This window comes from Heloderma suspectum, chromosome 14 (assembly GCF_057233095.1).
Source record: "Heloderma suspectum isolate Gila_16-S chromosome 14, 16-S_ref, whole genome shotgun sequence".
In the NCBI taxonomy this organism is placed as follows: Eukaryota; Metazoa; Chordata; class Lepidosauria; order Squamata; family Helodermatidae; genus Heloderma; species Heloderma suspectum.
The window spans coordinates 12,014,697-12,030,740 of NC_139471.1; the positions used below are offsets into that span (position 1 = coordinate 12,014,697).

At 45.6% G+C, this 16,044-nt stretch overlaps 1 protein-coding gene across 3 annotated transcripts in view; it reads left to right on the plus strand.

Moving 5' to 3' along the window:
• Window positions 1-16,044, plus strand: part of KCNT1 (potassium sodium-activated channel subfamily T member 1) — a 187,997-nt gene that overhangs the window by 166,337 nt on the left and 5,616 nt on the right. For 2 of the 3 annotated variants that reach the window (XM_084821145.1, XM_084821143.1), the window contains 5 exons: window positions 363-446; window positions 3,441-3,569; window positions 4,899-4,919; window positions 5,455-5,761; window positions 11,651-11,713. In XM_084821145.1, the coding sequence (XP_084677271.1) occupies window positions 363-446; window positions 3,441-3,569; window positions 4,899-4,919; window positions 5,455-5,761; window positions 11,651-11,713 (604 nt within the window). The remainder of the gene's footprint in view (window positions 1-362; window positions 447-3,440; window positions 3,570-4,898; window positions 4,920-5,454; window positions 5,762-11,650; window positions 11,714-16,044) is intronic. The other variant, XM_084821144.1, reaches the window with a different exon arrangement.

A 16,044-nucleotide genomic window follows, 5' to 3' on the forward strand; every position in this document is an offset into this window, starting at 1 on the left:
TGACTGATTAAATCTACATAAATTTTCCCAGATGTTCAAAAGAAAGGGGGGGGGAATGAACATTTGTTTTGTTTTTGAGATGATGCATATGTGCGTCATGAGGGAGAGGCTTTCCCTGGTCTCTCTCCCCCAGAGAAGAATGCCTATTTTTTAAAGCTGCCACTTCCCACCTCCAGTTTTTAGAAGTACTGGGACAAAAAATGTTTAAAACGTGAAATATCTGCTCCTCGGTTAATTGGGGAAGGGGCTTTTTTATCCATTCAAACACTGAACTGAATCGATGAATCTAATCCATTAAACACTGCAGCCCTCCGATAGACCTCCCCCAAATTGTTGACGGATGGTGGCCTTTTTCCTTACAGTCATTCGTGAAGGATTACATGATCACCATCACGAGATTGCTGCTAGGCCTTGACACCACCCCTGGGTCTGGTTACCTCTGTGCGGTAAGTGTTAAGTTTTCCCATCCCTTTCCATGGCACCAAAGTGGCAAATTTGGTAGTACATGGGTTTTTCTCCCCTTGCCCAGTGCAAGCAACAGTCCACATTCCTCCCCCATCCAAATCACTCTTGAGAGTGAGCGGGGTGATAGGGTACTTTGCATTCCTGATTCAGGGTCTGGCATTTCAGGGACCAAGAAGTGATATGTTCATATGGTTTTATTATCATTCCGTTGTGTGAACTACTTAGAGAGGGCTGGATAGCCCTTGAAGTTGGTATATAAATATTTAAAATGAAAAATAAATATTGCAAATTTCTTACTTTCTTTAATTACTTAGTTTCTGGCCCAGCTTTCTGGCCAAAAAATGGCAGTCAAAGCAGCTAACAATAAAATCCAGATTAACAAAATCTGAATCAAAACAGCATAAAACAAATACATTAAAAACACAACGACACAACAATAAAAGAAATAAATACATATTTTAATGTGTTTTCTCTCACAAAACACATTTCTAAATATATTATATCCTAAAATGCACATTTTTATGGTATGGGGGAGCGTTGAGCTGAGAACTACATTGCAAAATTCAGAGAAGGGCGAAATGCAGATCACCTTCGTCTGCAGACCTTTGAAACATGGACCAAAGGAAGTCCTTGAGCATCCTGGCTGATTGTCCCCAGCAGTCCAGTATTCCAAGGTAGAGTGCCTCAGTACTTGGAGCTTGCTGTTGTGGCTTGTGCTCTGGTTCAGAGGTTCTTTCTAAATACGTTAACTAGTATGTTGGCAACCCTGGGCTACCCGATTAACTACACATATTCAAAGCCTTCCCCGAAACAGATACCATCACAGAGCAAAGCTAATACTGTAATCTCGATATGGGTGATACAGAATTCTATTTCTTAAGAAACACTCTCTCAGATGAGATTTGTCTTTTTGTCCTTTACTACAAGAGTCTCAGCATAACTCTTGTTGTAAAGTTAGTCGGCAGCCTGTGAACCCAGTACCGGGTTGGAGTCGATATATAGGCCCCTTCCAACCCAGCTATTCTATGATTCTATGATAACAGTGCTAAATACAAAAGCGCATGCATGCATACATTCAAACACATAAAACATTCAACACCATTCTAAACAAGGCTTCCAAGCAGAGTCAAGTACAACTGCTAGTTCTCAGCGATCATCAATATCAAGCTTACCAGACTGATTCTGTAGGCAGCACATCTGGGAAGCTGATCCAAGAGTATAGCTCCCATTGTCCGTGTTCTGAGTCTCCTTTATATGCTTTCTGGACGCTGTAAAATACGTTCAGACTATTTTTACTATTTATGTTACTTATCTAACAGTTCCAAACTTCTGCCTTAAATCTTCATATGTCTAAATACGGTTATTGCATTTCCAAGCTTCTTATCCAGATAAATGACCATAACAACATATACAAACATTTTAGCCTTCCTTGACATGTTACAGATGTGTTGGTAGGACAAAAATATTTCCTTGATAGCATCCCGTCTTGTGAGCTTGTTTTCTTATTACATATCTGTTGTATTTACAATCTAGGATGAGCCTTCTGGTTACTTTATCTGATGCCTTACCTGGCCTGGTTATGTAGTTAATTGTTTTAAAGGGCTCCTTTCCATTAAGCAAAAATCCTGCATCCTTTCTTCTTCTGGAGTTTCTTCTTCCAGGTTTCTTCTTCTGGAGTCTTTCCAGATTTACAACAGCCTCCTTTAGACAGCGAACACGTGATTTGGAACTGAAAATTTCCCTTCTTGGCAATGCTCTATATGTTGAATGAAACAGCAGCATCTAGTGGCTGAATTATAGCGCTATGCCAGCTTCACACACTGCTGATATTGCGCCATTTCCTTTTATTACTGCTTGGGCTTCTCTACATGAGCGATGTATGACTTTGTGACAAAGCACTATATAAATTATTATTATTGTTGTTGTTGTTGTTATTATTGCATGCTCATGATTGGCTAGTCACGGAAGTTTGCGGGTCCTTTACACAATGCCATCAACCTCCAGGATGTCTCCTGTACTTTTCCCTGTTTATCCCACTTTCAAAAGGATCAGAGATAAGCTAGATTTTTTTTAAAAAAACATGGGATTTTGCCAGGAAGGCAATGGCAAACCACCCCACTATAGTCTGCCATGAAAACGCCAGCATAAGCGGCATCCCTCTAGGGGTCAGTAATGACCTGGTGCTTGCACAGGAGGAACCTTTCCTTTCCATGCTGGCATAGCACTATAATTCAGCCACTAGATGGTGCTGCTTCAGTGAACATATAGAACATTGCCGAGAAAGGAAGTTTTCAATTCCACACAACGTGCTCGCTGTCTAAAGGAGCCCATAGCAATCCTGCAAAGAAAATGGAAGCAGAAAGCCCTGGTAAAGCTGTGAGATTTTAGCCTGGTGTAGAATCGCTCCTTATCTCTGATCTTTTTGAAAGGAGGATACAGGGGGAAAAGCACAGGAGACATCCTGGAGGTTGACGGCATCGTGGAAAGGACCCACGAATGTCCATGAGTGACCAATCATAAGTGTGCTGTAAATCATTCTGTAAAGAAGCTTGTAGTACCCCTTTTTTCAAAGCTAAGAGGAAGATGTGGCTATAAATTTAACATGGGCCCATCTTAGTCTGGATTCCTTTCTTATCAGTAGTGGGTGCCAATGATCAGTCTCTGAAGGCACTGCTGTTTTTCATCTGGCAAACCTCAGAAATGAGATACCTTTATTACTCATGCATCAGGAGGCCAGGCTGTGTTGCATTAGCCATTGGGATCTCATTTTTAATTCCAGAATTCCCTTGGAGGCATTTGATTATAGGATTTCCTAATTAGGCAGCAGGGGTTAGATGATGCAAATATGAAAGATTTGCCTGATCTGCTACAACACGATTCTGTCAATAAACACGTGTCTGTCTTGTCCCCTGTTGGGAAAAAGCACTGAGGACTTCTCATTCTTTCTTTCTCTCTTTCCTCCCTTTGTTGGATAGATGAAAATCACTGAAAATGACTTGTGGATCCGGACATATGGGCGTCTCTTCCAGAAGCTGTGCTCCTCTAGTGCCGAGATCCCCATTGGCATCTATAGGACCGAGTCCCACATGTTTTCCACCGCAGATGTAAGAAGCCGAGAGAGAGAAAGAGCTTCCTTACACTCTGCCAACATCTCAGAAGTCCAGATTCTCCTTCCTCTCTGCTATCATTTTTTCTCCCCAACCTGGGACTTGCAGCCAAACAGTGGCCTTGTTATTATAAAAATTAGAGGGCAATCCTATCTCCCCCAGACAGCGTATGGGGGGACATAGAATTGTTTGGTTTCTGGACTCTGCTCTGACTTCAGAGCCCAGAAACCGCACTCCCCGCCACTCCCACTCCCCCTTGTAGCCAGCACAGTTCTGGCTACGACTCCGTGCTTGGAAATGGAGTGCGGAGATAGGGAAAAGGGGCATTCTCAGGGCCGGGGAGGAGAGGAGACTGGAGCAGTGACATTTCGTATGGCCACTGCAGCCTCCTTCCCTCCCCCTCCGAACTGCCACTGCTAGATGGGCAAAGATTGCCTCTGCCCTGCACTAGATACTCGCCGCCCTGCACTGGATACTCACTGCCCTGCCCTACTCGCCGCCCTGCCCTGGATACTCAGCAGCCTCTGAGCTCAGAGGCTGCCGACTATCTTCAACGGTTTGTGCCCTTAGTATATGAAATCCTCTTTGTCACCCACCTTGTCCTCTGTAGCCAGTCTTGGTCGTCTAGTATCAACACTCCCCCTTGCCTGCCTGTCCTTTTTCTGCCAAGAGCATGGTTTAGATCATGTGTGAAGATTCCATTGTTGAGCAGCCTGGAATGTTCATGAACGTTCAGTATTCAGCCCTCGGAGACCATCTAGTCCAAGCCCCCTGCTCGATGTAGGAAATCCAGGGCATTCCTTCAAGCCTGTGCTTGAAGACCTCCAGAGAAGTAGAACCCACCACCCCTCTAGGTAATTAGTTCCATGGTCAAACTGTCAAGTCCCTCCAGTAGATGTTTTGGGCTACAGCTCCCATCAGCCTTGGCCAGTGGGATGATGGGATTTGTTATCCAAAACATCTAGAAGGACCCAGGTTGTGGAAGGCTGGTCTAGAGGGTCCTTCCACAGAGGCCAACATTGCCAATGACTAAGTGGGGCTTGTAAATGACAAGTGAAGCAGAGAATCATAGAGTTGGAAGTCCCCTTGGAGGTCATCTAGTCCAACCCCCTGCTCAATGTAGGATACAATTACAGCATCCCTGATAGAAGGCACTTTTCAGCCTGTTATGCATTTTAGATGAGGATGGAGTAGAAAAATTTAACTGTTGGGCACCTGAACTAGGGTCCTCTCCATCCTAGATTTCAGCAAATGGGTGCCAGGCAAAAACAACGATGCACTTCTTCAAATAATATCTTTCAAATTTTTTATTTCTTTCTCCCCCAGCCTCATGACATCAGAACCCAGGTGAGTACGGTTTCTGTTTAAAACACTGAGAGTAAATGCGGGGTTCAGGCTTTCCTGCTACACGGCAGAAGAAGGATGTCTTCATCTTTCTATCACATCCAGTGCACACGTCACCTTCATTTCTGGGGAATATCCTCAAGAATATATACTCGAGCTATATTTTGTGGCTTTCCTTTTTGTGAACCGCCCCGAAAGCTTTGACTATTGGGCAGTACAGAAATGTAATAAATAAGATCACATGTGGGATTGTTCGCTTCACTGCTCTGGAATAAATCCTGCATCCTAGTTCTGTGTGCTTAGAATGCTGAGTGGAGGTGTGAGCTGAGATCTACAGATCCTCCCCAGCACAGAAAAGGTGGCTTCACCCTAGTGGGCTCTTCCACTGAGTGATGGCCCCTGCCCAAGAAAAGCTCACCGGTGATAGCAGTTTAAATGAAAGCTTTTCCTATAATTCCATGGAGTCATGACCCTGGCTATGCTTCAGGGGGTGGGGAAACATCTATTGCTCACCCTCATGGCCTACTGGTGTTCCCAGTCACAGATCTCAATCAATGTAGAAAACTGCGAGGACACCAAAGACGTGAAGGACTACTGGAATGCGAAAACGAATCACCACCGAAACTCGTGTCCCACCGACCAAGCGGAGCATCCGTTGCTTCGGCGCAAGAGCATGCAGTGGGCGCGCAGGCTGAGCCGGAAAGGGGCCAGCAAGCACACAGCCAAAACAGCCGAGTGGATCAACCAGCAGAGGCTGAGCCTTTACCGGCGATCGGAACGGCAAGAGTTGTCCGAGCTGGTCAAGAACCGGATGAAACATTTGGGCTTGCCCACGGCAGGGTATGGTAAGTCAGCCTCCCTTTGTCTTCAGCAGGGCCTCTTCGCTTGCGTGTCATCCAGTGCAGTTTAGGGTTCAGCTGCCTTTTACTTTTCCTGCAAGGATTTGAAGCAACAGGTCTTTCTATCAGGATTGTGCCGGTCTTCTCCACTGAATTCTCCCTTACCAAGTCAACACGGCACAGCTTCATCAAGGTACGAGACCGTTAACAGCAGCCCTCCTGGGAAGCCTACAAGCAGTATGTAAGAGGGTAATAATCTTCTTCGGTCATTTGTCCCCAGTGACTACTACTGCCTCTGAAACGGGAGACTCCTTTTAGCTATAGATGTAAGGACCAAACGGCCTGCTCATTCAGGAAACAGCAATCTTGTTCAGCATCCTCTTTCCTATAGCAGCCAATGTGGTGTTACTGGGAAACTCCCCCTACCCTGCGGTTTGCCCCCAGCATCTGAGAGGTACGCTACCTCTGCACTTGGAGGCTCCATCCTTAGTTCTCATGGTTTATAGCTGCTGATAGACACGGATGCTAGGAATTTATCTAACCCTTTATAAGAATGAAAGAACTACCTTGCCAGATGAGATTAAAAACCCAAACTTTTTTGATGTGGAATGGTATATAAATATTGTAAATCAATAATAAAATAAATCCTGTCCAGCATTCCCTTTCCCACAGTGGCCAATCACTTCCCTGCACCTGATATTCAAGTAGGGCGACTTTGTCAGTTTTGGTTTCCCTCATTTTCTCATTTCTTTTCCAATCTCAAATTCAGTTCACCCTGAATTATCAGAATTTTTCCATCTTTGAATTCAGTTCATCCCAAATGTTGAACTTTTTAAAAAAAAAAAAAAATGCACAGAAATTCATTTGCATTTTTATCTGCAACTCCCCTGATCTGTGCATTTTCGTACACAATTTTGCCTGATACACACATTTTTGCAAGCAATTTTCCTAATAGAATGCATTTTGAACATTCTCTTAGGATGTTCAAAGCATTCTTTCGCTAATACACTCATGTTGGTGTGCACTTTTTCCTAATATGCACTCTTTTGTATGCGTTTTTAATTGGAGAATGCTGCAAAATTTGGAGAGGTACTAATTTTGAAGGATAACCGAGCTTCACTTTGCATATTGGTTCGAAAGTGTGACATTAATTCACAGTAAAATGCAAACGAAGCAAATTTCTCCCCATCCTTACTCCAGAGGCATAGTGCCTCTGAAACCCCTGGAGTGTTCCTGTTCTGGTTTCAGCCTGTGTTTTTAAATGATCGAGTAATCACTTCTACCTCATCCAGCAAAGTGCTGAGCATTCCTACCACTTCAATCCCACATAGAATCAGCCTCAGCCTCTGCCAACTGGTCTTCTCCGGGGGTCTTCTCCCAGGCAAGGTGCTGAGCATTCCTACCACTTCAATCCCACATAGAATCAGCCTCAGCCTCTGCCAATTGGTCTTCTCCGGGGGTCTTCTCCCAGGCAAGGGTCCTCCTCCCAATAAAAGCAGGTCACTTGCTTACCTCCACAGTAGCTAATCCACTGGGGCAAGTAGCAAAGCACAGATCATGCTGCAAAGTCCCAGCGCTGTCTACCAAGGGGGGCAGCCCACTGCCTAGGTATAATACAGTGCAGACAGGTAACTGGGGGCCCAAACTGGTCCCTGCATTTTCCAAACAGAGCACTGATCCCAAGGACTCCCACCATATTATGCACTCGGGCTGCTTAGGAAGCTGCCTTCGACCAGGTCAAACTATTTGCCCATCCAGCCCTGTGTTGTTTACTCTGACTGGCAGCAGCCCCTTTTCCCACCACCCGCTCCCTTATCCTTTTAACAGAAGATGCCAGGAAGATTTCCAGAATATCGCAAGTGGCGATATTCTGGAAAGTGCTTTTGGGAAAACTCTGTTCCCTGGCCCACCACCTTTTGGCTGCTAAGTCAACAGCTGTAAGGGATGAGGCTTTTCCTGTCCTGACACAGTGGCTGTGGAGCCCCTGGCATGATATTTGATTGCCTTCTGGGAGATGGTAAAGTCGCCCCCCCCCCCAGCATGATATTTGATTGCCTTCTGGGAGATGGTAAAGTCTTCCTCTTTTGGAAGGCATTCAGAGCAATGTGATAAACAAAACTGTGCTATGCTTAATTGCATTATGTTGTTTTACGAACCCATAAGCTGCCTTGGGTTGGGCAAAACAGATGTTTTGGCATCCAGCTCCCACCAGCCTAGCAAATGGTGAGGGATATGCCAGTGTGGTGTAGTGGTTGGAGTGTTGGACTGGGAGCCAGGAGACTTACATGTCCAACATGGGGGAATGTAGACAAAAAAGGGCTTCACCATCTGGGTTTGCCAGCTTTTTCCCTAGCATGGCTCCTATGCTTTTAACAGAGGCTCAAAGACAAAAGGAGAAGGGGACGGCAGAGGATGAGATGGCTAGATAGCATCACCGATGCAATGAATATGAACCTGAGCACACTCCGGGAGAGTGCGCAGGACAGGAAGGCCTGGCGTGCTGTGGTCCATGGGGTCACGAAGAGTCGGACACGACTGAACAACAAAGACAAAAGAGCCAGTGTGGTGTAGTGGTGAGAGTGTTGGGGCTGGAAGCTGGGAGATCTGGGTTCTAGTCCCCACTCAGCCATGGAAGCTCACTGGGTGACTGTGGGCCAGTCACAGACTCTCAGCCCAACCTACCTCACAGGGTTGTTGTTGTGAGGATAAAATGGAGAGGAGGAGGATTATGTATGCTGCCTTGGGTTCCTTGCAAGAGGAAAAAAGGCGGGGTATAAATGCAATAAATAAATAATGGGAGTTATAAGTAAAATATATGGCCACAAGTTGCCCACCCCTGATTTAAAGAGAAGCTGGTAAGATGTTTGAATGACTGATGGATGGGTGAATGGTACATGATACAGCCATTGATGCTGAAGCTAAGCTGGTCTGGATCTGGTCAATCCTGAATGGGAGACCATCTGGGACTCCCGTGGACCTCCTCCTCAGTTCCAAGGTGGGAAAAGGGTGTTATATAATTGTACTGACTAAAAGAATGAAGACATAAGACCATCTTGTGGTATGTCGCAACCAGACCATGTGATAAAGGCTATCCTCACGTAAAGACCACAGTGGTTTTCTTCTACCATCCACCACCCTTTTGGTAGGTAGGAAGGGTGGAGCATCCCATCAGGTTCTGTGTACTTCCTTTCCATCAGTCAAGGAAATCTGATAAAGAGTATAATGAAAAGACTGTGATGGAAAGAGGAGTGGTCAGTTAGGCTGTCTCGAAGTGCTATAATTTGGAAATCCAAGGAAAACAGAATAATTTTTGTGATGTTCTATGGGAAAAAACCCTCTTTCCTTTTGGATTATAATAAAAAAACTTTCATTCCACAGCTTTCTCACATTTTCTTTCTTTCTAGATTTCTTTGATGCCATCCTGTGCTGCTGGCTGTTTGTTCTTTCATATATTTTGTACCAGCCTTCCCCAACCTGGTGCCCTCCAGATGTTTTAGACCAACGCCTACCAGCCCCAGCCAGATTAGCGAATCATCAGGAATGCTAGTAGTTATCGTCTAAAACATCTGGAGGGTTGGAGAAGGCTGTTTTATACTTTCTTGAGCCTCTGCCAGCTAGCTGATGGCTTCCTGCATCCATTTGTACATAGGGAGTTTGCCAAAACAGAATCGGGCCCGCAAACCAGGTCAGCAGCTTTGCAAGTCGGTGACATTTTCGGCCAAACATCTCAAGCAGCCAAGAATGTTAGGCATTGTTTTTTCTGGATGTATACAAAATAATGGAGTGTGCTCAAAAGAAATGTGGGTGCCCGTCTTAAAGACGGGATTGCATGAGGGAGGCCATGAAACCTGCAGTGTGTAGGAGGTGCTGAACCCAGGGCCAGCCCAAGAGATTTTGCTGCCTGAGGCAAAGAACAAGATGGTGCTCTCTCCTGTTCCATATACAAAAGCTGGTTGGACTGTTTCTTCAACACTGGCAATGGAACAGTATCCTCTGCTGTTCCTGAAGGCAGCAGGTTAACTGAGGGGACACAGGACAGGCCGCTTGGCACTCAGCTCTGTCCACCTTGCTGCCGCCTCCCAACATCTGCTGCCTGAGGCAACTGCCTCCCTCTGCCTAACGGGAGGGCTTAGCTTAGAGATAGCTAAGGGTATGTCTACACAACAGATTTTAATGAGTTTGTTAGTTATTCTTCCTTCTCAGGAATTGTCCATCCAGGAGGATCTCTTATGCAGGATTGACACACCAGACCAAACTGCAGTTCTCTGCATTCTTGGTGGGCAAATCATAGGTGCTTTCAGACAGAGGGCTCCTAGCACAACCAATCAGAAGACACTGTGTGCAATCCCATCCTTTTTTGCAGTAAGGAAAAGAGGAACGAAGTGGTGGGAAAACCGAAGAGGGTTATGAGTGGACCACCATAAACTTCTGAGAATGTGGCAGGGCGTCTATAGAAACCTTGTCTGGAAACACCCCATAATAGTAAAGTTAATTATTAATCCCAATATAAGTTTATTTAGAAATTTGCTAGAGGGTTACAGATAGGGATGTTGGAGAAATCCACAACAGAACCAAATGAGTTCAGATTTTCATGAATCTGACCTCATGAATTCTGCAGCAGACTGGCTTTTCCCCTGTTGGGCGGATTCCATGGACTTGCCGACCGGTTTTCAAACTTTCCCGAATTTTGCACAAATTTTGTCATAGAAAAATATGCAACATTTTTGAAACCTGGTCAAAAATACACATTTCCCTCATAGGCTAAAACACGAAAATGTGTATTTGGGAGGATTTTCTGCAGCTTCACATGTGCAAATTTGCACAAATGCAAATTTTCACAAATTCAGAAACGAAGAAAAATCTGATTCTGTTGATGGGCAGACGATGGAATGAAAGGTGCCTGACAATCCATAAAACACAGACAGAATGGATTTTACACAATCCATACATCCCTAGTTATAGGGAGCTAATTCTGTTTCATGCTTTCTTCCCTTCCTCACTTGAGTAGAGATGTGAGGAGGCAGGCAAGAATTTTCCATAGGGAAACATTCAAGAGTTTTGTTGGAACTGCACAACCTTATTCCTCCTCCTGGGTCCTGCCCCACCCCCAGATGTCCATAAAACACTGAGGCAAATGCTACTGAGGCAAAGACAAACCGAGATATTGATCAGCTCTACTCATCGCAGCAGCTTGAGAGAGATCTTTTCCCCAAATGAAACCAGTTTGCAAAAAGGACAGGATCGTAATGGAAGAGGAACTAGAAGGTTTCATATCTAATATTCATCATGAACCAGAGAACACCTAGCTAGATGCAGAAAGGAATGGTAGCCAGCAAGCAAACAGGAATGCAGTCATACTTGTGATCAAGGTTATAGAGAAACTTGGTGAAAATAGCACAAAAACCTCCTGGTCCTACAGCTAGGATATCTTGGGGAGATGGTGGGTACAAAATATGAAGTGTGGGCTGGAGGTGGGGAAGAAAGGATTATTTATTTATTTTATGTATATCCTGCCCTTCCTCACAAGGAGCTCAGGGTGGCTACAAGAATTAATCAAGGATCAATGCACTTGATCATCTCAACGGTCCTCTGTTGAATCCATTCTTGCAGCATATCACCTGTTAGTGTCCAAATCTGCACAACACCGTGGACCAAACACATGAGTCTGGCTTCCTTTTTTTGGTTTCTTTCTTTCTTTCTTTTTATTTATTTTTTGTATATGTATATAGCTTTTTCTACATTTTTGCCCATGTGATCACCAAAGCTGGTTTCTGAATACTTTCTGAATCGCTGCTCGCTGATCTTTCTCTTTCTTCTCTTCCTCTCTGTTTATGTCTGTGCCTTTTTTTGTTTTTGTTCTGTTCCGTTCTGTTTCCTTCTCTGTATGTTCTGTAGAGGATGTAGCAAATTTAACAGCCTGTGATGTGATGAATCGGGTAAACCTTGGATATTTGCAAGGTAAATTTCTTCTCCCCTGGGAGTCAGGTTTGACTCGCGGTCTAACAGCGTGACAATGAACATGCCAGCTGAAGGCTTAGAGGTGAATGCCTCTCGTATGAGATGCCTGCCAAACTGGGGGCCTGAAGGTGGCCATTTTGTGTCATTGCCACAATTGGGAAGTTCCCAGAATAACCCAAGGACTTGACAGCCTTGTATGAGGATGTGATAAGTATGCAATCATAATAGTCCTTGTCTACTTCTGAGACATCCTAGCTTTGGCATTGGGATGAGCTATGGCCACTGCACACATATGATGAGGCTGGGAAACAGAGGATGTATGAAGTATCCGTTTTCTGAATCAGATTCATGGGTCCAGCTAGCCCAGGCTTGTCTGCTCTGTCAGAGGTCTCTTGGGTCCCTCTCCCTTCCCCATCACCTGCTTTCAATAGGTCTACTCTAAATATGGCTAAATCCGGAACCAATTCTTGTAACTGGAGTTGCCAAGGATGAAACCAGGCACCTTCTGCATGCAACACAGGTGCTCGTCCATATACAGCTGCCTGACAGATGTCTACTCCACTCTTCAAGGGCTGTATGGCTCAGTGATTAGGGCACATGCTTTGCATGCAGAAAGCCCACCTTCAATTAAAGGAGGTCAGGAACAAGAGCTCAGGGACGACCTCTGTCCAAGATCTTGGAGGCCACTGGTAGGGACAGACCACTGAATCGGTTGATTTCAGTTTCTCATTCTTCTAATCTTAAATTTGGTTCCTCGTGAGGATTATTTTTTAAAAGTTTGCTTGCAAGTTCATATACACTTTTGTGCATGTTTCTCCTAATGCATGCATTTTTGTATGCCCATTTGACTAACAAAATGACATACAGAAGTGCCATTATTTCACAAGGAACATTCCAAACTCAATGCATTCTAACATCATTTTATTTATGTGTGCATTCTTGTGTGCACGTTTCCCTAATATAAGCATTTTTGTGCATTCTTGTGTGCACGTTTCCCTAATATAAGCATTTTTGTTGGAGATCTCCATTGCAAAATTTGGAGAAACGTGGGTTTTGAAGGATTGGTTCAAAAGTGTGAAATTAGGGAAGGGCAAGTTAAAAGGCAAACCAAATTAATTAATGCCCCATCCCTAGCTACTGCCTAGCAGAGTTGAGAGTTCCACAGTAAACCAATGGACAAACTCGGTATAAGGCAGTTTCATATCTTCACAATGTCAGGCAGAGGGTTTTTCTTTTACCATTTCTGCTACCTGTAATGCTTTAACTGGAGATGCTTGAATGTGAGGCTGTCCACATACGTGCTCCATCACTGAGCGACTTTGTTCTCTCCATGTCCGCTGAGTCCAAGGTGTTGAATAAGGGATCAAAACCACAGACAGGAAGAGCTGGGTTAGGATGGACTTTCTGCCTATACCAGCTGGCTGGTTCTCATTCACGCATGCATGTTTCCGTTCATCGAATAGCCCTGCGGTGCTCATCTTGTTATCCTGTGCTTTTTAGCCTGGCCTTCATCACGATGCTCCTCATCCTCAGGGTGACAATATGGTCAGCTTTTGAGAAGCACAGAAAAGCAGAGAGACCGAGATCCATTTTCAAGTAAAATGTGAATAGTTATTGATTCCCAGTTCAATTGCCTCGAAGGAGTGTTCATGATCGTGAATCACACTGGATGTGTGGGTAAGGAATCCACCATTGCACAGAACGTGGCACAGACATCAGCATCCTTGCAAATCTCAGCTAACTTTCATTGTTGGTTTTGTTATTGATTAGAAAAAATCAAGTTTCTAGCCCTCAAGATTAGAAAGGTGGCTTGAGTGTGTGGGCAGTACATGGCTGGATTTCAGGGGCCAGACCAGAAGAAGCTGAGTTTTAGTAGTAATCATCATAGTACTAATAGCCACTACTGAGTGTTCAAAGTGTTTTACATACATTGGTTTGGATCCAGGATCTACATGACAGGAGGGGCTCTTCTTGCAAAAGGTCTCGCTGCTTGACTCTTGGGGAACCTCCTCTTCCCCACACACACATCCCACCTCACCCCAGCAGGATCTCCTGGTTCTCTGTGTAGCATTTCCAGGGGGGTAGGGGAGCTGCCGTGGGAAGGAGGGGCAGCGAAATCCAGTTCCACTAGCACAACTGATCCTGCTTAAATCTGGATCCACAACAACCATTGTGTTGGTTCCAGATATAGTCATACTTAGAGTAGACCCAGTGAAATCAATGGGACTTAAATTAATCATGACTAATTTAATTTCAATGGGTCTCCTCCAAGTATGGCTAAATCTGGAGCCACCCCTTTATCTTAAAGATCCTTACAAGACCCCTGTATCATTATCCCCATATTGCACATGGGCAGTTAGGGCTAAGAGAGAGTGTCTTGACTAGGGGCTTCTCTACACAAGGCTTCTATTGCATGTTTGTGATTGGTAACTCACGGTAGTTTGTGGGTCCTTTACCCGACGTCGTCAACCTCCAGGGCCTCTCCCATGCTTTCTGACCATTATCACGGCTTTTTTTCCTAACGGGGACAATACAGTATTTTCCCTGAGTGGCGCTATGAAGTGCTCCAGTGGCTCCCTGTATTTCTGCAATTCCACTATACCACTAGTGCCATCTAGCGGCTGTATAATGAAACATATAGAACTTGCGGAGAAAGGAAATCCCGGGGGGGAAAGCACGTGTAAAGGAGCCGATCTGAATCCTGCGAAGAATCCGGAAGCGGAAGCCCCGGTAAAGGTGTGGGATAAAAGCCTGGTGTAGAGAAGCCCTAGGACCACCTAGTGAATTTGTGGCAGAGGTAAAATACAGACCAGAGATTTCTGAGCTCAACCGCTTAGGCTCTATGCTCCAGCGGCAAGGCTGCCAAGGGCCAGAGAGTCCAGCCTGTAGACCTCCAGCGAGGGAGATCCCAACATCCCCCTGGTGTGTGTGGGGGGGATTGTCATGTCTCTCTGCTCCTGCAATGATATATAAAGCATACAAACACGCATGGGACTGCCTTGCACTGGCCAGACCACTGATCCATCTAGCCCAGTACTGCCTGTTCTGACTAGCAATGGCTCACCATGGTCTCCGACAGGGGGGCCTCTCCCTGCACCTGCTGCCTGACACCCTGTTAAGTAGAGATGCCAGGTACTGGACTGGAGACCTTCTGCACGCAAAGCGGATGTCCTGCCCCTCGGCTATGGCCCTTCCTCTGAGGGCTTCAGCGTGCACACTTTGTAAAGGATGGAAGTTTTTCTTTATGCAGGGCAGGACGATGCTTGCACCAAGGAGACGCTGCCCAGTTTCTCCTTCTAGAGCAGGTGGGGAGCCCCCGGTCCTCCACAGGGTGCTTTCCCCTTCCCAGGCTGGGCATGTGCACAAAGAACACCAGCCACTAGCTTCCAAGGGTGGCTTATGCCTGCCTCCCCTCCAGCCCTCCCTCCCTCTCCCTCCCCAGGCTCAACCCACACTACCCCTGCCTTGCCTTGCCTTGCCTTGCCTGGGGAGCGGAGGAACAGCTGGGTACAGAGACCATAGGCATGCAGAGGCCTTCCACGGGCCTTAATTATTAGTGCTGTGCCCAAAATTCCTCCCACAAGTTCTCCGACCGTTCTCATTCCATTCGATAGAAGAGAATTTGCTTTCGAAAAGAAATTCGGTGGTGAAGAAATTTTGGAGAAATTCTCCTGGGTTGGGGTTGGGTTTCTTGGGCTTGCCTGACTCCGGAGCTGGCCAAGGAGCAAGCACAAGGGTCCTGTTTTTCAACATGCCATCCTCTCTCTGGCTGGCTGCGGTCTCCTCAGCTTCCTATGCTTCAATTAGGGCCCAGTTTATGGCCCCATGAGGTAATTCCTTCCATAGGGCTTTTTTCAGATCAGGATGTGCAGGCAACTTGGGAGGCTGGTTGTGATTAAGTAAGCCCACAAACACCACAAAAATAACCTATAAAACACCCTGAGAATGAGGCAGAACAATGGGAGCCTCTTTTATTGGGGGAAGAAAATGTAAAGAGCCAGACACACTTCTCCCCCCTCACACCTGCGTTGTGGAGGATGCAAAATGGGGCCCGGCCTACCAACACAGTTGGTGTCATTCCAGCACCAAAAAACAAACAAACCAGCCCTTATGGGAAAAGACAGAAACTGTGCAACAACCCCTGCCAATGAGGAGCCCTACCTGTGAAGAACGGTGGAGAATTTCTCCTCTCCCTGGAGAAATTTGGTGAAATTGTCCCCCAGTTTCTCTGCCCACAAATAGGGCAGAGAATTTTGAGAGGCCATTTGTGCACAACCCCACTATTTATTTCTACGCTGCCTCATAGCTGAAGCTCTCTGGGTGGTTTACAA